We start from the raw sequence: 21,929 nt of genomic DNA, 5'->3' as shown, positions 1-21,929 counted from the left end.
GTTACAGTCCATCTCCTCTTTCTCCTCCATCTCAGCCATCATCAGGTTGCCTATGGCCTGCCCCTCTTTCTTTTGCCAGTATGAGTCAACCTCAGATTTAGCTTTAGGGATCCTGTCACTGGATTTGCTCAGGAGACGACCGAACCATCTGATCCTTCTCTTCTTGATCTCTAGGGATCAATAAGATTAGTAAATGTTTTCCTTAGTATAATATATGTACAGAATATCACAGCAATCCACCCAGGCGAGTTGTTGACACCTTTCACATAATAAAACCGTGAAGGTTCTTCATCTGGAAACCTTGAACAGCTGCACAAGTCCATTGCATAAATAATTTGATATGTTTCAGTGCATGAGTGAAAACTATGACCTGCAAGCGGCACAAGATAAAAAAAGATACGGGATCATCAATAGGGTTCATCCTCTGGGAACAGTGAATGTCTGTATTAAATTTGATTGCAATTCACTCAATATTTAAGAGTGACAGGTGTTGGACCACGCCCATTGTTTAATGGGCTGGTACTGCCCTCCTGAGAGAAACAATGCTAGTTTGAATAAAAAATCTCTATGAATGCACAACTAACAAAACATTTACTGTAGGAAATTCCCAACAGATATCAGTTAGTTCAAATATTAGACCAGGTCTCATTTGTCACAATAAATAATATATTTCATGAAATGTCCCTTGGCTCTTTCAGCTCAGCCATGGCTAAATGTCATGTTGCTGCACTGTTGAGGACCCAGGTAGTTATGATCTCTAATTTGCTAATTTACTCTCCACTGCACAGGGTTCAACTGGAGAGCTCTCTGGGTTTAATAGTCACTGACACTCAGCCACTCAACACACAACTGACACTGACCTGCACTTACATGGAGAGATCTTGCAGGTGATTTAACGTAAAGAGCTTTCTTCTGTCAAATGTAAATGTATATACCAGAGCACACACGCTTGAGTTGCATTCTGTGGCTGTTACTATCAGTTTAATCACCCTGTGCCAGCCGCACCGAACATCACTTGTTGGTGTTTGGTCCTTCCTTCTCTCTATAAACAGATGCTGCATGCGAATCTGCTTAATCTGTAGTTTAGGGACAGTGCTTTTACAGTGGCAGAGAGAGCTAAATGCACTGCAAATTAAGAAATCCCTGCAACACATGCAAATAGAAAAAAGCGCTGCAAATAGAAAAAACAATGTTCATAGGGGACCCAAAAAAGTGATGAAACTGGCTGTAGTTCAATTCTTTGTAACGTTATTTAAGTCTGCTACTCCTCAGTTGGGACTGAGTTTCACAAAGCATTGAACCACAGCCAAGTTAATCACTTTTTAGGGTCCCCTGGAAAAATTTCTGCTGACTATTTGCAGCGCATGTGTCGTGAAATTGATGAAGGTTGTTTTTTTAATTTGCACGTGTTTTTTCTCTATGCATGTGTTTTCTTAATTTGCAGTACGTTGAGCTCTATTTGCCAACACAGGCTTTGGTTGCTTGAAGGTAAACAGTCCAAATTCAAGAGCAAAAGAGGCAGAACACTGTCTGCTTTTCATCTATCTCCATTCATATGACAGCTATCAATAGAGATTAGCAAAAATGTTGCCTGGACCTAAAACACGTTGAACCTTTGTGATGAAACAAACAAAGTCGGACTTTAAACTGAAGTTTTTGCCAGATATCCTGTCTACATCAGCAGCCTAAAAATAAAGGTCTTTGCCCCTAGAGGGAAATTTGGTAAAAGGTGATAATCAATGGGCTCTGAAATTGGGTCTGTCCTTTAGTTTTTGCTAATCTCCACCTCTGCATGTTTCTCCCTTTATCAAGACGTTTAAATTCAAAGTTATTCAGTGGATGAAATAAACAAGTACAACCTTCTAATTTCATGCTAAATTGCTTTCACTGGCATGTTAAAAACTGTTATTCTACCCCGTGTGTTTGGCTTCATAGCTCAGACACGCTGAGAGGGTACTAGGTGGTTCTCTGCAGACACGTTCAAAGAGCAAATAGCAGTATCACAGCTCATCAGTTCTGGTCATAAACCAGCCGTGCTGGTATTTTTAGCTGGAGGATGCACTATTGCGGATGCAGGGGTGATGAATATTGACCTTGCTCCTCCTGAGCCTCATTGCTGCTCAGAAAAAACGCTTTAACTACCATTTGGCTTCCTCAACCTGTCCCCTCCTAACCCCACACACACACATCATATCTCTCCTCTCTTCCTTTGTTTATTTTTCTAACTGAGCCACGACTTCCCCCACGATTTCTTCCCGGGTTTGTTTAAATGTAGCTGTAAAATACATACAATGCAAATAGGATGTGCTTTTTTTCATACCTGGCAGGTTGAGGCGAATATATCTTGCCGATTGTTAGACAACAGAATAGCTTTGCTGCTGATTATCTTCATATTTATTTCATGATTTAATCCTCAGGTAAAAAAACAATGATTCTCAAAAGCACTAACTAATGACCAAATGATATAGGGGAAAATAATACTGAGAGGATGCTGTGATACATACAGCACATAATTATGCCTAGAACAAATAGTGAGAATAGCGAGTCACGCACACTCACACACTCAAAGTCCTCAAAATGATCCCTCCCCACCTATCTCATACATTTTTTTTGTGACCATTAATTATATTTGGGGACCCTACATAGACTTACATTCATTTCCTGGAGATTAAATCATCACCACAACTGCAACTGCTATTTGTCTAACCCTAACCTTAGCCAAAACCTAATCTTAACCCAACAACAACAACACACACACACACACACACACACACACACGTTTTTTTACTTTTCTTATTTTCTTGGATTAATGTGGCGACAACTTGTGGGCATCCTGACCCTGCTTCCTGCATTAAGTAAGAAATATTGGAAAGTTAGCATAAGAGGTTCTCACATTAGTGCCTTATGTATGAATCATATTGGTGTAGTTACAGCGAGGATCCATCACACTGCTCAGAATGAGAAATAATAATTTCCCGGTCAAACCCTGGAGAGCGAACAAATAAGTTATGCCGAATTAATTGGGTTGAAAGATGCAGTGTGGGAGTGCGGTATGTCATTGCAAAACACTTATTAGAACACAATAAAGTACAACAGAGGAGAAGTTGAACGCAGAGCACATGAGGCGGTGTGATGCCGCCCTGAGTCGATACTCCACACCTGCGAGGCCAATTAACACTCTGCTGCTCTCAATGCCGCCGGACATTAAATATTGATCCTTCCATCACTGTTCACATTACCTTGTATCTTCAGGGGGATTTCTAACTCCCTTCCTTTTTTCTCCACCTCTCACTGTCTTTGCGCTCCGGAGTTGATCAGAGGACACAACTATGCCAATTTTGCAGATAAATGATGGTTTAGTGAGGGCAGATGGGATCAATAGCTTATGTAAAATGTGGTGATGTATTGTGGTCTTAAGTAAGGGTCTTTTTTCCTCCTTTTACAGAAACTACAGAATTGCTAAAATAATTGTAGAGCAACGATTACTTTTAGTTTTTTTTTTAATCACAATGCACTTTATTGTATAATTATAATATTCATAAGGGTTTCTACCATCTCCATATGATCAAGCTGCTTCATTAGATGTTTTGTCATCTATGGGCTGGGTTTTGGATGTGGATCCTAAAAAAAAATGCCATTGGAAACAAAATTGAAACGACTACAAACTTTGCCAGAATCTCAACATACAAGATGATGATTTATCCAGCAGCACATCACGTGCTATTATACATTACTACCACCATGTGGTCAGAAGCCATTAATACATGAAGAAAAGGAAGAGAAGTCTTACCGCTTGTAAAAACGGTTTATTTTAAAATCTATTTTTACACAGCAGCTGATATTTCAAAAAAACAGATTAGATTGAAACAGAATCAGCAGGAAAAAGACACAACTGTATTTACACACAAGCCAAGATTTACAAATTTCAAAATAAGATAACTGCAATCAAAGGATCATTAATTTCCATCATGAATTAAGAATACTTGCAAGTTCTCACTGGGATACTTACTGTAGCACATTTCTACAGTCCTACAATTTAGGATTTACGACAGGCACTGGATAATTCACTTCTGATTATGGAGAAGCCCGTCCCATAATTTCTGTGATGTCTACGATGCTTTGATACCAGAGGCATTGGATGGGAATGAGATCTCTGAATGATGAGGAAGACACAACAGCAAGAAGCAAAAATCAATAATCAATGACAAAAAATAAATAAATAGTAGAGTTTCTTTTTTTTTTTTACACTCAAGTTGAAAGACTGATGTTTTGAGCGGCTCAGCTGTTAGAGACACAAGGACAGCAGAGGCGAGCAGCCGCTGTACACGGACAGAACTTATCACATCATTTGGATTGAAACACACACACACACACACACACACAAACAAACACACACATTTCACGGACAGATGCTTTCACAAAATACAAATATCCTACTCCATGACATTTAAGAGTTACAAGGTGCTTGATTAAAACAACGCGAATGATTTCACTCACATTATTTAGATTTTTAACAGCTCCTCGTCAATCTACGTGATATATGAATCCAGCAAACATCTTCCTCAAAGCACTTGCTGCCATGGCTGTACTTCAGTTTTGAGAACTTCAGCAGGTAATCTTTATATTTGAAGAATCAAAACCCAGGAGGCAAGAGAATATGGGCTCATGACGCACCTCCGAGACGCCAGAGGGGAGTGAGCAGACGGGAGAGCACAGGAAAAGTAAACACTACTTAAACACATACAAATGGTACAAAAACTGTGTGTGCATCAACCAGAGAATACTGAGGAAAACAGTGTTTACCTTGCTCCGAGGTACAAAAGCTGGGGAAACACATTTGAAACTGGATGGAACAGCAACTATCTGCGTTTTAACGATAAGACAATTTGCAGATTAAAAGCCGGGGTTCACTGGGAAGTAGTTTTTCTTAGAAAAGCCCAGACAGATCTTCCAGTCTTTTCTGTAGTCACTGCTTGGGAGCATGTAGGAATATTGCTTGACCGTAAGACATTTTTTAGCGACACAGTGACTATGTTTTCATTGACAATAATAAGCTGATTATTGACCTTATTCTGAATTAGACATTTTTCTGATTATGACGTTGACATAATTACTAACTGAATATTCCATTTATATAATTGCTCTTGTTAAAGAGAAAAGTCAGATTTTGACTCATGTTTACTTTATGTTCACTACATCATGCATCTGACATTCCTGCCATTATTTTAAAACCCCTGCCTAAAGAAGTGTAATGGACTATGCAACCATAGACCAAATACTATAAAGCGTCAACTTCTCCTCTTTTCAAAACTTCAAAAATGTGAACCCAGGACAAGCTTGATCAAGCAGCTTTTAACTACTATATGAGGGTGTCACAAATTATTAAACATGAAAACTCCAATAGGATGTTTTCCAGCGATAAAGACGTATAAATGTCTTTATAATGCGACCAGTCAGAATACTTGTCCTAATACGTTTATTGCTTATTCCCACAATGACCTTAATGGTAATTAAGAAATGCTGTTTACATAGTAGTGTATCACTCCACTTTTACACCAAAGAGACTAATATCAGAATGTTTGTGTCCATAAACATGTCTACTGAGTTAACCCTGGTCAAAATAAGAACTCTGATGTGGAAAATGTGGAAATTACCATTTTTGTAGAGGCCATTTTTGTCCCACTTAGGGTTCATTATTAGGCAGTAACAGCTAAAGAACACGTACAAATGTAGTTTCAGTAGTTATTTTGTCCTTGGTTACAGCGAATACACACACAAATAGACACCTGAAACACGGGACAGACTCACACTGCTGGTAAACAGATGATTCAAAAGACTTTTCCAGCAGTGGCAGTTTTTTATGTGCAACAATTGGTGCAAGGAAACAGCAGCTGTGAAGAAAATTCAGTGTCAGAATAGACGTTATCCATGTTGTAGGAGAGGAATGTTGAAAGCTGAGGACAGACTCCTGGACCAATTAGGACAGATCCATAAATCCATAAATTGGTTTTCATTATCTTCTGTCACAGTTATGAAAGGTGCAGCTCACTGTGGCTGTCCTGTGATCCTCGGAGCTCTATCTTGACCTGAAAAAAAATCACTTCCTTGACCCACTTTGGGCTCCAATCCACAGTTTGCTGGCTTGATTTTGATGGGTGGGAGGCCAGCGGACATTGCCCGCATGCAGGGCCATGTCTTGATTATCAGGAAGCAGATGTCAGTGGACTCCTTCCTCCAGAGATCCTTTAGCTTCCCAAATTTTCACTGTGCGGTCACTGTCACAAAAACAAAACAACAAACACCAAGTCATGAAAATCCTTGCTGTCTTCAAAATGTTATTTCTTTTACAAGATTGAGAGTGTTTTGCTCCAGCCACAGCCCAGCATCATGACAGACCTGAGAGTCATAAAGAAAGAAAGAAGCATGACATTTCATATGAGCATGTTTTGTGACTCACTCAGAGGCAGTAAACAGTTGGCTGCTGTTGGTGGCCAGGCCATTAATGGGACTGTCATGTCCCCGGACCTCGCCGAGGGGTGCTAGTGTGTTGGCGTGCCAGAGGCGCAGGAGACCTCCCCTGCATCCGCTGAGCAGCACCGGGGAGCCTGGCACCACGCCCAGAGCGCTAACCCAGTCTGCCTGAGTGCTGGCCGACTGCTGGAGGAAACAGCAGAGCACAGTTATTCAGGCGACATTTGGCTTTTTTTATTTCTTTAGAAATCTGAATATATAAAAAGTTTTAAATCTGGGGACGTCAAGCTTGATGAAGAGCGGATCACCGAGGTTATATCAGTTTACCTGTAGCAGCTGTTTACTTGCTAAGTCCCACTTTTTGATGTAATAATCCCTGGAGCCGCTGTAGAAGACATCTCTGTGCACGGCTAAGGACTCCACGCCATCCTGATGAGTGGGCTCAAACGTGTGGCTGGAGCTGATGCTGCCCTGAGCCCCTTCTGCCACCTCAAACATCTGGAGGAAGAAGCACATGTGCCCTCTATGCATAAGCTGTTTTCAAACATGAACTCCAGAAAATGTCCAGAGGATAGGCTGTGGCCATTTCTCCTGAGTTTGCCTTCCAAATATGAAGAACGCAGCAACAGGAGAAGCATGCAGGAGGCAGAATATACAAGTACACATTTCGCTGCGGAAATCACAATGTTTTTGCTTAGGGCACACTGACACCGGCGTAGGCTCTTATCACATCTTCGTCTACAGCTCCTCTTTTTCATACTGAGATAATTGTATTCTTCCACATTTGCGTTAAAAACATTATCAACACGCCCACTTGCCTTCTGTGAATTAGTAGGTGTTAATTTCAGAGGAGCAGATATAAGGGGACAGTCACATCCACACACATAATAGACAAGACTAAATTTCAAATCTAAAAATCGGTTTGAAGTTGAGAAAATACACTGGAATGAAAATAGGCCCATTAGAAAATGCCTACTAAAGGATGTATAAGGTTAACTGACCATCCCTTGCACCATCACTGTTTACCAGTGTGAAACCCAAACTTCTTGATGATAGTTTAACATACAGGCAATCTAACACTAATTCCTGATGGCAGCAGCTGAAAGTCATAGACGACAAGTATGGAGTCACTGATAATCTTATATGACTTTTTAAGGACTGGTTTGAGCTGAGGTTCCAGCACATTGTTTTTCGAGAGATTAAAACCAGTAAATGTCAGTATACGTGATTGCTGATGTGTGTGTCTCTTACTTTAACATGATGGTCTTTGGATCCAGTGAGCACAACATCCTGTCCATTACCCAACTTATCAACAGTCAGACACATGACAGGTCCCAAATGTCCAGTCAGCTTCCCTGTGGACACAAACCTGAAGAAAGAGAGGTGGGAACATGATATTAATTTTGTCTGCTTCTCAGAAAATGTTTGCACAGACAAAACTAATCTAATCTGTGTTTAAACGTACTTGCGGAGGTCCCACATGCGTACAGAGTTGCCTGCAGCAGCGTAAAGGAAGGAGCCGGACGGGTTGAGAGCGATCTGGTTGATCTGGCTCTCTCCTGGTGGGATGGTTAAACTCCTGACTGAGGAACAGGTGTCGCCTGGACCCACCTGGCCTGAGGACCTGACACAAACGCACATGTACAACAGATCAGCATTAGAGGCGACACACTGTTCGAGCCGCATGGATGTTAAAAGACGGGTGGGTGCTCTTACGTAAGCGTGCGAATACACTTGGCAGAATCCCGAATGTCCCAGACTTTGATGTAAGCAGTGGAAACAGTGAAGACGAGACTAGATGAGTACCTGAAATATAACGACAAAACAAGGATAAATAAATAATGAATCAAAAGTACATTTAAGTGCATTTAGTTTCAGTAAATACTACGGTAACTGCTGTTTAGCTTGCTCTGTACTCTTACCTAACTGAGACAACACTGCTGGGATGATCTGCAAGAGACATGATCTCCTGACCAGTCACCAAGTTCCAGACTTTACATGTCCGATCTGAAAATACACACACACACACACAAGCACAAACGCACACAAGTTAGAGTGGGTGGATCAGTTTGAGGTAGCGTTAAAACTTAAAAGAAGGTAATAATGTTTTCTGAGTTGGAAACAAATCATGGTTTTTACCTTTGGATCCCGTGAAGAGCAGATCATCAGTAGCGTCCACACAGAGGACAGGCTTGGTGTGGCCCTCAGCTACGAACACGCACTGAAGTTTGGCCCCCCGGCTGTTCTTAGAGGCCGTCATTGGGTTGATCACACCCCTACAATACAAATGATACAATCGAAACTGAACCTCTTCAATTATTGTACATAAAACAATGCATTTAACTTTGCATTTAAAGTTAACATCGAATGAAATCAAATAAAAAGATGAGCTAATACCTATGGCCTTCAAATATAGGCGACTCGTCCAACCTGCAAAAATAGTTAAAATCAGAGATTGTTAGGAGATCACACAATAGAAAAGTCTAATGTCATGTTTGCAACTCGGTGAGGCTGTACTCTGTTAATGTTGCTAATGTAACTCTTACAATGAAAATGCTAAGATGCAGGTTTTTGTCAGGGATAATGCATTATATAAAAGCACAGCAGAAACGGAATGTTCAAAACAATCGTAATTGAAGTGAAACTCTGCATCAGAATTAGAGTTTATCATGAGAGGGAAATTTACCTTTCAAACCCCTGATGAAATGTTTTGATAAAAAGCCACCGTCATTCCTTCATTTTGCTGTAAAAACTGTTTATTGAATTTAACCCTAACCCTACTTCATGCATTTTAAATATGCTTGTTTCATGAATAAGGTTTGCACAAACATGCTCATCCACTTATAAATAGTTCCAATAAAAAACGGACAATGGTAATAATACTAGTGCCGCTACAAAATGGGACAGTATGGTGCTATGTAGGTCCATGTAGGTCCAAAGCATTTGGAAACACAGAATGGAAGTAAATATTGAAATGATCTACTACATATCCCACTTCGAAGACTCATCTCAAACAATTTCCATGGCAAACCAGAGCTGTGACCACTTGACCCCAAATTTAGACTTGAATGTAATGAGTGTACTGGTGTCTGATTCACATTCTCTATTTTTTTATCAACCAAGGAATGAGAAGTGTAAATCAACATTATTGACAAATAATTAAATTAAAACCACAAATGTCAAACTAAAGGTGGCGCGAGAGAGAAATTCCCTGTGTGAGTATAATGAATATGTGCGCCTTATTTAAAAGCGATCCATGTAGTAGTTGTCAAGGTGTTTTAGTCCAAACAGATGCAGTGACTAACGCAGTATCACGCCTCATGCATGACTATAAAGCAAACAGCTGTTATATTGATTACTGGTCATTTAAAATGACTTACAGTGTTTTGTAGTCGCTGCCTTTGGATTTGGTTTCTGCCGTGCTGACAGAAGGTGTGTGTGCAGGTGCTGGGATGTGTGTTGCTGTCAATCCTTTGTCTGGCATCTTCCTTCGGTTGAGGGGCGAGCGCTCCAACTGCCTCCTCTCAGTCCCTGTGGGCGACCTGGACCCAGATCTACAGTAACGGATAAAGGAATTTGCTCAAGGGTACTTTGGCAGGGTAGAATTGCTGACTAAATAGTAAAGTAGATACAACACATTTCAGAGTAGAGATCCTGAGCTATGGTATTTGTAAAATGTGGCGAAATCCTTCCTTTAACACTTACATGCCAGCTGGCCTTGCAGACTGTGCAAATGGGGTGTGCTCGCGGTCAGGGGTTTGACCGCCCGCACGACCCTGCATGTCCGCCGGCCCTTCCAGACCCTCTGTAAGGGGCAGCAAGGGGGCTGAGAAGTCTCCGATGGGAGATTCATGGGACAGATCCCCACTGCTGGCGTAGAGCAGCTCCATCTGCGTAGTGGTCCGCCTGCGAGCCTAAGGGGAGCAGGGGACGTTTGAGCTGACTCACAAGTTTATGGACCAGTTAGTAATTATTCCAAATCCTAAAAATAAACACTGTGGAATGGCAAACAGGGACTAAACTGCTTTACCGAAAAGACATTCAACTTTAATCTCAAAGCTGGAGAAACGCGCCGTACAGTACCTTATTCCTCGGTCTGGATTCACCACATAACTTCAACAGATCCGATGCAAGTGAACTGCAACATAGTCAGCAAATGTTATCCAGTTATTCTAACTCTTACAGAATTAAAAACAAAACCAAACAGCCTCCTCAGCACCCCTACTTGATTATAAGGCCCTTTAAATCACTTACACATAATGGTCTGACTCCTCAGTAGATTGCAGATCTTTTATCCTCATATAACCCTACTCTCACTTTGAGATCATCTGGCATGAGCCTTTCAACCATTCCAGATTCTCGGCTACAGACTAAAGGGGACAGAGCTTTTGAAATAAGAGCTCAGGGGCTCTGGGACACCTGTGGAAATACGACAGGCCGAGTCAGTAGCTTCCTTTCAAATAAATATTTAAACATACTTTAATCGCACCGCATTCCCTGATTTGCCCTTATTCTATATTCTATTATTTGAATGGACGGTCATGCTTAAATTTCTCACACATTTATTCTTTTGTAACATTCTGATCATTTATCTTTGAGAGACTGCTATATAAATAAAGATACAATTATGAATTAATTCCAGTGGTTTGATCAGCTGTAATAATGGCAGGTCCTTTTGTGATGTTGTTATGTAATGTAGATCCTCTATGAATGACATTAAACATTTACTGTCCTTAAGTTTTGCCCCATAACATCTTTTTAACCATGATGTTTTTCACTGTGAGAAAAAACTTTGTTCCTGTATTAAACAATTATGAATCCACAGAAATACAGTACATGAAAGCCTAACAATACCATTTACTCCTTTAATATAATGTGGCTTTTACCCAGAACACATTCTGACATAGCATAGCAGAGAAAGCTATGATAAAGTGTCCCAGCTGACTGAGCGGGCATATGTAACAACACGCCTGAAGTAGTTTTATTAATTTCACCCAAGGTTTTCCTGTAAAAAAAAAAATTGGTATTTACCTGCCCTCTGTGGCTGGGCTGGGCGTAGACTCATCACTACTGCTGTCATCTCCATTTTCTGCACCTCGAGAAATGGAAACACACACACACACATGCACACGGTTCAAGGTTTTGGCAATATACAGTAATGCCACTCTGTAGCTACAGTGCTGGAGTATTGCGGTTACAAAAAAACAAGATGGCGCTGAACAAAATGCTAAACTTGAGGCTTTGCAAAGTTGTCAGCTGATAACGCCATCTGTACTGAAGACCAAAGGTTATATAAAACCTCCTGGGTTGGTGGTCCCTCTGCAAGATGGCGACCATCGAGGGTAAGGTATGGTTTTGCACACAACTTTTATTTTACCGTTGTGAGTGCACTATTGGGGTATTTTAAACGTCGCCATATTTATCTGGTGAACGCACTGATGCACTCAAAATGTGGAAGTACACGATCTGAGACACAGCATCTCTGATCTGCATAAAGGGATAATGGAAAAAGCAGAGAAGAGACAGATGGCTACAAACACATGAACGTAGACACACAAACTGTCATGTACACACAACTTCAATATTCACTTCTGCTGCAGTGTGGGTTTTTACTGCTGTTCAGTTTTAGTAACAACAGCTTGATTAAATGGGACTGACTAGCAGATGGGGTCACGGAGGGAGGGGACTGAACACAACACGCCATGCACGTCACTGCATTACAGCATTACTTCTGCTTGGTTAGTTTAAAAAAAAGAATTTGGATGATGCACACCACAAGCTTCCTTCATCTACTGAAGAGACACAATTGATAATTGGCTTCTTTATCAAAGTTGCTCAATTTCAGAATAATCAAACATCAAATTTTCTTATTTTCCACAACTTTATAATCAAGATACATCTTTTACAAATAGATTTTTTTTTGCTTTTTTGAAAGCAGGATGAAAATGGTTGAGTACAGTATATATATATTTATGTCTAAATACATCAATTTGGTTGCAGAATAACAAGTAGCTCTTAGGCATATCCTACTAAAAACACCTAAATAATCTACGGTGCACTCAGGGACACTGGAAGTCAGTCAGAGTTGGTGGGTGCTGAGAGAAAGTAAATATATTTACATATTAAAAGCAGTGTTGCAACAAAATTCATGAGTTTTATATCAATTTGAATGGCCAATGAGTTTAGATGACTTCTAGAACATTCCGCACAACAGCAGGGAGGAAACTCTGCTTTAAGACTATTAAAGAATACAGATATGTTTTTGGGACATGCCAAACCCACAATTAACCCATATGTTTTTGTTGCCTTGCAGCCCCACTTCCAGCATCCTCGAGTGCACAATCAAAATATTTCTATTTGACCAACTGGCTCAGTTACTCTATCTCTCTTCTCTCCTCTTGCGGGAGTAAATCCAGAGGAGAAATGTTGTGGTGTGCATGTGCCACGCTCTCTCTGAGACACGGTTACGTCTCTGTGCATCTCGTACTCACCTGGCGACAGGTAGCCTAACTCTGAGTTCACACCAAACACAACAGAAGAAACAAGCAGAAACCAAATCAAATTCCAACACAAAGAATGGAAAAAAGGCGGCCATATTATTTATTTGAAAGGCTCAATGTGTTCCTTCACAGAAAATTTGGATCGTATCAGTGACAAAGTGTGAAATCTCAGAAATGAAACTGGAGCCTGCAAAATAAATTGTAGCCACAAGATGAAAGAAAAGAGGTGGGGAAAAGGTGATGTGCTCGTCATGCAGTCCAGTTTTGATGTGATCAGCGTTTCCCACCTTGCAGAGCACTGCCCAGCAGGGCGTCCAGCTCCGGGTTGATCTCAGCTTTCTCTTTCAACATGTGGAACAGCAGCTGGTTCTGGGTGGCGCTGTTGATCTCCGTCTGCTTCAGCCTACCCTCCATGACCTTCAGCTGGGAATCCTTCTGCGCTGCCTGCAGACCCTGACGATGCACAAACACACAGCGGACGGGGCACAGTTATTTTTCACTGCTTGTGTATCTTAAAAACATAATGAAGGCTCCACGTTCACCATTGTTGTTTTAATTACTTCCACTGCTTCCGTCGATCCGGGCCATTGAACCACATTTCCGCACCGGAGCAATTAGGTATCATCAAATCTAATCTTATCTAATCTAATTGAAACCTAATTCAAACAAGTCGTTCGATTTAAGGTCTCATTGAACTCAAGCCTCAAGAAGTTGCTATGAGGAGAACGACAGATAAACATGTTGCCACGACAACCTGAGAATAAGCACTAGCTTTAAAATAAAATGTGGTACAGTTATTTAAAAAATGTGTGTATCATAAATAATAGAAAAAAAAAGCAGTACATCAGGTTAGATTACAATGCAGGGGGGGAAGGTGCAAAACTCACAATGACTCATAAAAGGTCAAACTGAAGCTGTTTAAATAAGAGTAACACAGACTTTACCTCTTGTCAGCACGTGAACACAGAGCCACATGATTACAGTAAGTCAGTGAGAGGGGTAGGTACCTTATTGATGGCCATCGTCAGGAAATGGTCCAGTAGGAAGCGAGCCTCGGATAAGTTACAGGAGCTGATCACAGCCGTGACGTCCACTGTGTCTCCTTCCTCCTGCAGCCCAGAGTAATAATAACTTAATCATTCAAATGTCACTGTAGAGTCACCAGACAATGCATTTAGATGCTGTGCAATTCTAATTTTCTATCTGTGCCATCTCAGTGTCTTCTTGAGAAATCTTGTTTACACTACACACACAAATAGAGACTTGTCATTGTGCATTTGATGAGAGGATTGTACCATTTGAGGACCTGAACATCTTCTGATCATGTTCAGGTTGAATGTTTTAATTTGTTTTATTAATAAAGCAGCCGGGACAGACTGAATCATGATCAATAAACAGTCAGCGTGTTCACTTCTGTTGTTTCAATGTAACGTTAGCAGTTCACAGCGAGGCCGTTTTTTCCTACTTCATATTAGAGTCATGAACGTTACTCGTTACTCTCTCTCTCTCTGTTTATTAAAATGGATTGTTGATTGATTGTTTAGTTTGGTTCATGTCCCGTCAGCTAACATGGAGGAGGAGGGTTGATGACCAGTGCTGTAGCCAGACACCAGTCCATTTGTCCGTCCACGTGTCGGGATAATCAGAAAGACGTGTTTGCAATTGGGAAGTTGTTGACGTCATCACTTATGAACCAATTAACACAATGTCACTAAAAAGAAGGATTTTCAAATGTCACACGTGCTGCAGCTTCTCCAGCATGATATCTTATATCTGTGTAAATTGTATGTTTCTGGATTTTGGACAGAATGTTGTGTTGTGAGCATGAACCCATCGAGACGTCACCGTTTGGAGTCCAGCGCCATCTTGTTATAAAAAGATTCCAGATTTACGTCCATTTTCACGAATGGTTTATGGCTCCACTCTGTTTTCTGTCACTTGTTCATAACTACGTTTATCCTCCTTTATTTAGTGGTCCCACTGTTTCCTCTTCTTCTTCCTCTGCTCTTCCTCCTCTGCAGAGAGAAAAGTCCTGTGAGTCCGTTGTGTGCTGTTGTTGTTCCGTGTTTGTGACTCAGGAGTCATCCCACACAACTTCTTCTTCTCATAAAACCACAAATATGAAATAAAATCACAAACAACCATTAGAAATGAGGCATTAACTCAAACTGGCTCCAGCTCTGGTTTGTTGTGAAGGATTTTATATTTATATAAATTCAGATGTTAATGAGTTTAAAAGCTGCCAGTCACCCAACTCCTGGTTTCTCGGTCTTTGTCTTTGGAGACGCTGAGTCCGTTGACATGTTTGAAGACAAAATGAGTGACGCTCTCAGATGAAGCCGATTCACGGCAGGACAATCATGTCGCTCTTTAGAGGTTGGTAGATATCGCGATGAGGTTTCCTTGGTGAGATGAGCTGGAAGCTGCACCTTTGAGCTCCTCTCGAAGAGTTTGACGGGCAGAGAAGATACGAGCTGGAGAAACCAGGCTTCTCCCCTCGGCGATGCGGTAAAAGAGGCTGGCAGCCTTCGTCCTTGGAGGGATTGTAGAAAGAGAGAGAAGAGGGGGCGGTGGTGAAATCACCACCGCAGCGTGTTTTGTGTGAGCTCCCGGCAACTTTCGATTAAACTCCTGGAAACTATCCTTTAAGATCACGGACACGAACACCAATCGTTTGATACACCTCTCCAGTATACATATTCGCTATCATGCCGATGAAAAAGACAAAGAACGCCGCTAAAGCGAATTTTTCCCCAACCGAGGAGGACGACGAGGTGGATGCTAGCAGTCAAGCTAGCAACCTAGCTAGCAGCTCTGCTGGCTCAACAGGTAACACGAGCCCTATCGCTACCCTCCCGTCAGACGGTTCATAACTTTGATGTCATTCAAAAGCTTGACTTGATAAGAAATGACATTGCCACAAAAATTGACGGAAATCTTAAGGCAATTCAAGATGTTCAGAGGGATGTGCGGGATTTTTCCGGTCGCATGGATGAAGCAGAGAATCGCATTAGCGAGGTCGAGGATGCAGTTAACTCAGAGAAAGGCAAGACTGAAGCGCTGATTAAGCAAGTGGCTCTCCTCACAAACAAGGTCGATGAGCTCGAAAACCGCTCGCGGAGAGCCAACCTCAGGCTGGTTAACCTGCCCGAAAAAGTGGAAAATAAGAACGCAGTTGCTTTCCTCGAGAAGTGGCTGCCTGAAGCACTGGGACCTGCAACCTTTCCTACAGCACCGGTCATCGAGAGCGCACACAGACTCCCCGGTCGAACACAATCTGATCGAACCTCTTCACCGAGAGTCCTTATTATGACATTTCTGAACTTTCAAGATGCAGTCCGAGTTATGCGAGCAGCCAGGGCTAAGGGCAGGGTTATTTGTGAAGGACAAGAAGTAATGTTCTTCCCGGACTTATCGGCGGAGCTGCACCGACAGAGGAGGCGTTTCGACGGGGTAAAGCAACAACTGAGATCCCTGAACATTCGCTATGGAATAGTGTACCCAGCCAAGCTTCGTATGACGATCAATGGACAAACACGTGAATTCATCTCCGCAGCAGACGCTGAGATCTTTGTTCAGGGCATACAACGCGACGAAGACTTACAGAAGAGGTAAAAAGGATCTATGGAGACTCTCATTAATGACAGGCTCCATTCAGCTTTTCTCACGAGGTCTGATATTTTTCATTTAGATAAGCAGACAGGTAGACGGTCTCCATAGTAAATATAAATGTCACTTGTTTTTCGAGCTCCTCTAGAATTACACGGTAAGAGAGGATACTTTGTTAATAAAGGTTCGGCAGTGAAAACTATTTTTATTTTATTTTTACTTTTGCCGGGAGACTCAGAAGTCTCGTTTTGTTGTTTTATAGTAACACACCGACGGCTTTGTTTGGTTTAACTGCTCCCTTGCTCGCACTGGATCAGTTTGTGCACTTAACCACATCCAAAGGTAAGGGGGAGGGGGGGAGGGTACGTGAGGCTGTCCTGTTCGTGATGACGGCTGAAGGGGTTTGTGTATGGCAGAAGAACTTTATTTTTTCCTGTATATGTGTTTTTTTTTTTTTTTTTTGTTGTTCTTTGTGTTTTTTTTTTTGTTTTATTTTACATTCATCCATGTACAATGGCACACTCTTACTCACACGGCGAAGTGACCGGTTTGTTACTATATAGATCAGACAATTTTTGGACAATCTGGTTTATCATCAGTTTAAGATGACTACGAACAAAAATCTAAAATTCACCTCGTGGAATGTAAGGGGGATGGTTAAAGTGACTAAGTTGAAACAGGTTATTACTAGGCTTAAGCAGCTTGATTCATCTATTGCTTTTATCCAAGAGACTCATCTACTTAGGGAGGACTTACTGAAGGTGCGAAGGAGATGGCCAGGCCAGGTACTCGCATCATGTTTCTCCTCTCACTCTAGAGGGGTTATGGTGTTAATTCACAAATCTGTGCCATTTCAAGTGAATAATACTATCTTTGATACAGCTGGTATATATTTGGTGGTACAGGGCACGCTTTTGAGAGAAGATATAAATTTGGTTAACATCTATGGACCAAATGATGACAATCCCTCATTTTTTGAGAATTTATTTTTATTGATTGCCTCTCTTTCAGGTAAAGTACTGATGACAGGCGATTTTAACTGCACGCTTGACCCAAGGCTTGATCGCTCATCTGGGTCGGACTCCTCTCATTCTCAAAGTAGAAAGAAAATAAAACAGTTTATAAAAGATCTGAACCTCTGTGACCCATGGAGGATTCAAAACCCAAATAAAATGGAATACTCCTGTTACTCCGCATCATTTAAAACCTACTCCCGCATAGATTATTTTTTAATCTCTACTTCTCTACTTCCCAATGTAGCTAACTGCATATATGATGGCATTGTTCTATCAGATCATGCCCCCACCTCACTATTCTATAATGATTCACATTTAACCAAAGGTTCCTTTAGTTGGCGCTTACACCCCAAATGGTTACAAAATTCTCATTTCATAAAATTTGTGGGGGAACACGTAGATATTTACTTTGCTATAAATACGGACCAGACATCGGCAGTCATCAGATGGGAGGCTTTCAAAGCATATATTAGAGGGCAAATGATTAGTTTCACTAGTTCTAAATTTAACAAATTTAAACAAAAAATGAACGAGTTGGACTCAAAAATCAGTGAGTTAGAGAGAATAAGTAGCATTGATAATTCGGTAGAAACAAAACAAGAACTATTTGCACTTAAAGCTGAATACGAGGAGCTCTCCACACTTAAAGCTGAAAACAGTCTAATAAGGCTTAAGCAAACTTTTTACGACCAAGGTGAAAAACCCGGGAAAGTGTTAGCCTGGCAAATTAAAAAACTTAACTCAGAAAGAGCCATAAATGCAATTAAGAATGAACAGGGGGTAATCACTACAGATCCATTGGAAATTAACAATACTTTTGTCTCGTTCTACAAGACCCTCTATCAATCTGAATATCCAATAAATCCAAAGAATCAGAACAGTTTCCTAGATGGGCTAGACATTCCATGTATCTCTGAAGATAAAAAACTTGAGCTGGATAAAGATCTGACTTTAGAAGATGTTTCTAACGCCATTCTTAACATGAAGGGCGGTAAGGCATCCGGCCCTGATGGGCTCCCAATCGATATTTATAAATTATTTAAAGAAAAATTAATAGCTCCTTTGTTAGATATGTATGCAGAATCCTTTAAACAAGGTTACCTTCCCCCTTCGCTACGAAGTGCCTTGATCACGCTTATTCTGAAGCCAGGTAGACCGCCAACAGACTGTGGCTCCCACAGACAAATATCACTTTTGAACTCTGACGCAAAGATCATTGCTAAAGCCTTGGCTATGAGACTGGAGACCGCCCTACCACCCATGATACACACAGACCAAAATGGCTTTGTTAAAAATCGTCAGGGGTTCCACAAGGTGAGGAGAGTTCTCAACATAGTTCATGTATGGGAGGGGGCCCCAGATACTGCCATCCTGTCACTTGATGCGGAGAAGGCATTTGACAGAGTCGAATGGCCCTTTCTCCTGGAGGTGCTTAGGCGTTTTGGGTTCGGTGATTACTTTCGTAGATGGGTTGAAATTCTGTTTGTTGATTCAACTGCAGTAGTATCTACAAATAATTTGATTTCACAACCATTTAAACTCTTTCGAGGCACGAGACAAGGCTCACCAATTTCGCCTTTACTTTTCATAATAGCAATGGAACCACTAGCAATAGCAATAAGATCAAACCCTTCAATTTGTGGTATTAAGACAGGAGATCTGGAACACCATATAGCATTGTATGCAGATGATACCATTGTATTTCTATCAGATCTAATTAAATCAATACCATCCCTCTTAGAGCTGATCAGCCAGTTTGGTGGCTTCTCTGGCTTTAAGGTGAACAAAGATAAATCCTCTATTATGTTCCTAAATGAACAGGAGAGAATGCATCCAACGGTTTTTCACCCATTTGTAAATTCTATAGACGGTTTTAAATATCTGGGTATTAGAATAACCCCTAAGATAAACACCCTTAGTGCAACTAACTATGAGCCTATGTTGGCTAACCTGTCAGATGATGACCAAAGATGGACAACTTTGCCTCTGTCTATACTAGGAAGAATAAATATAATTAAAATGAAAATATTGCCTAAATTCTTATACATTTTTCAATCAATCCCATTAGCTCCTCCTCCTTCTTTTTTCTCTAAAGTAAGGAAGCTGCTTTCAGACTTTATTTGGAACAACAGGAAGCCACGACTTAGACTCTCTCTTCTATACTTGCCTTATGATAGGGGAGGTTTACAACTACCAAACTTACAGTGGTACTACTGGTCTGCACAATTGAGGGCCGCCATGTTTTGGTTCTCTAAAGAAGAGGTCCAGCCCTGGTTACAGATTGAGATGTTGTCTTCAAAGGGTCTGACGCTGGATAGTTTTTTATACTCGGCTACCCTTAAGAAATTAAGAAAAAACACTGATAATCTCTTTGTGAAAAACACTATTATTGTCTGGCATGAAGTGCATAAGTATCTTGGAGATCTCCCAGTGTTATCCTGTTTCTCACCTATCTGGGGCAATGAGCACTTTAGCCCGGCTAAGAATGACATGGGGTTTAAAGTATGGTTAAGTAAGGGCATAACTAAACTACTAGATATCTATAAGGACAACACTCTAATGTCATTTGACGAGCTGAAAGCAAAATTCGATGTACCACAGAAACACTTCTTTAAATATCTACAACTTAGAAGTTTTATTCTTACATGTTTGAAGAATTCAGTGCAACAACCCCCAATGTCCACACTGGAGATATTTTTTACAAAATCTTGTTCCAGCAAAGGAGTGGTTACTCAATTATATAACATATTGGTGGAAAACCATAAAGACAACTCTGAAAGTAAGAGACAGCAGTGGATTGGGGACTTACAAGAGGACATTTCAGTGGAGGATTGGGGTCTTACAAGAGGACATTTCAGTGGAGGATTGGGGTATAATATGTTCAAAGGTACATACTCAAACCATTAACACACGACTGAGATTAATACAATATAAATGGATAATGAGAACGTATATCACTCCTGTGAAGTTAAACAGGTTTGATCCTAATTTGCCTGATCGATGCTATAAGTGCAATATTCATCAGGGTACTTTATATCACTGTTTGTGGGAATGTGAGGAGATTAAAAAATGTTGGAGTTCGGTGATACAGTATATCTCTCAAATTACCTCTTCTCCAGTACCGCTAAATCATAAGCTATGTATACTAAGCCTCTATCCAGACAATTGTTCTCTGTCTAATAGAGATAGGAAAATGGTTGATCTGTGTCTTCTACAGGCCAGGCGCTCAATCGCTCTATCGTGGAAGAATGTACATTGCCCCTCTCTAGGCAACTGGTTAAACAACTTAACAACGAGTTTGGCTCTTGAAAAGTTAACCTATATAGTTAGGAAGAAAGCTTCTCAATTTTACCTTATATGGGAGATGTTTCTGGACTTTATTAAGAATGGTGACATTGAAGAGGCATTGGAAATGCAGGGTGACTGATCTGTTGTGAGGAAGGTGTGCTGTACTCTGATCCAGGTTTGTGACTGTACTTTTTGTTACTTATGTATATATTTATTTAACTTTGTTTTAATTTAAACTTCATTAGGACTTTCATTGTAAGTTTTTGTCCTTGAATTTATGTTTTAGTCATAATTTTTGTGATATTTGTATGATTTACTGTCATTTTTTACTGCCATATATTTAGGTTGGGGAAGGTTCTTGTATGTATGTAAATTGATGTAAATGTATAAAACCAATAAATATATGTTTAAAAAAAAAAAAAAAAAAAGAGAGAGAAGAGGGGGAGACCTGGTCTTATATTGGCTTGTGACCTCACAGGTCATGGGGTTCAGAGTTACCAATAGGAGTTGACCCTTGTGTCTCTGGTGACTTTTGTGAAGTTGAGGCATCCTGGGAGACTGAGTCCCTTTACTCTGGCTTTGTCCAGAACAAAGGACATTCGGTTTCAGGCTTTTCGGCCATGTAGGCCTAAGAGGAGGCCTTTGGTTTCACAAAAACCCTGTCCCAACTATAACTAGCAGCTAGGTCTTTAATGACTAAGTTTATCCAACAAAATGTTTTTGAATATTTAGAAAAGTAGAAATCATAGATTCTTATTAAATTACCTTTGTGTGTTGTATTTGTTGTATCAAAACTTTCCTATTATTTTTCATTGAACTACAAAGGACAGGAAATTATTGAAAAGTTCATAGAAGTAGGGATGCACCGATTTATCCTGTTTATCATAACATGTAATACTGACTAATAATGACCGCAAATCTTAATTGTCACTAGACTCTCTGACTGTGCTTCTGTGGATTTTCTCTGTGTGCTCTTACAAATTATTTTATATTTTTTTCAATCAATAAAAAACAAAAAGTATATTATATACATTAGGGTGCATCA

General features: G+C 40.6%; 1 protein-coding gene across 4 annotated transcripts in view; it reads right to left on the bottom strand.

Annotated features, from left to right (window-relative positions):
* Positions 1 to 3,786: 3,786 nt before the first annotated feature.
* Positions 3,787 to 21,929, bottom strand: part of LOC128428449 (kinesin-like protein KIF21A) — a 43,913-nt gene continuing 25,770 nt past the window's right edge. For 3 of the 4 annotated variants that reach the window (XM_053414625.1, XM_053414624.1, XM_053414626.1), the window contains 15 exons: positions 13,979 to 14,080; positions 13,259 to 13,424; positions 11,503 to 11,560; positions 10,555 to 10,609; positions 10,177 to 10,385; positions 9,852 to 10,025; positions 8,869 to 8,901; positions 8,611 to 8,747; positions 8,394 to 8,478; positions 8,188 to 8,277; positions 7,937 to 8,095; positions 7,723 to 7,840; positions 6,799 to 6,969; positions 6,458 to 6,657; positions 3,787 to 6,275 (listed from right to left, as the gene is read on the bottom strand). In XM_053414625.1, the coding sequence (XP_053270600.1) occupies positions 6,218 to 6,275; positions 6,458 to 6,657; positions 6,799 to 6,969; positions 7,723 to 7,840; positions 7,937 to 8,095; positions 8,188 to 8,277; positions 8,394 to 8,478; positions 8,611 to 8,747; positions 8,869 to 8,901; positions 9,852 to 10,025; positions 10,177 to 10,385; positions 10,555 to 10,609; positions 11,503 to 11,560; positions 13,259 to 13,424; positions 13,979 to 14,080 (1,815 nt within the window). In that variant the 3' untranslated portion in view covers positions 3,787 to 6,217. The remainder of the gene's footprint in view (positions 6,276 to 6,457; positions 6,658 to 6,798; positions 6,970 to 7,722; positions 7,841 to 7,936; positions 8,096 to 8,187; positions 8,278 to 8,393; positions 8,479 to 8,610; positions 8,748 to 8,868; positions 8,902 to 9,851; positions 10,026 to 10,176; positions 10,386 to 10,554; positions 10,610 to 11,502; positions 11,561 to 13,258; positions 13,425 to 13,978; positions 14,081 to 21,929) is intronic. The other variant, XR_008333796.1, reaches the window with a different exon arrangement.

The sequence above is a fragment of the Pleuronectes platessa genome, chromosome 22 (genome assembly GCF_947347685.1).
Source record: "Pleuronectes platessa chromosome 22, fPlePla1.1, whole genome shotgun sequence".
In the NCBI taxonomy this organism is placed as follows: Eukaryota; Metazoa; Chordata; class Actinopteri; order Pleuronectiformes; family Pleuronectidae; genus Pleuronectes; species Pleuronectes platessa.
The sequence above is the reverse complement of the archived record's forward strand: the minus strand, read 5'-3'. Positions and strand labels throughout refer to the sequence as shown.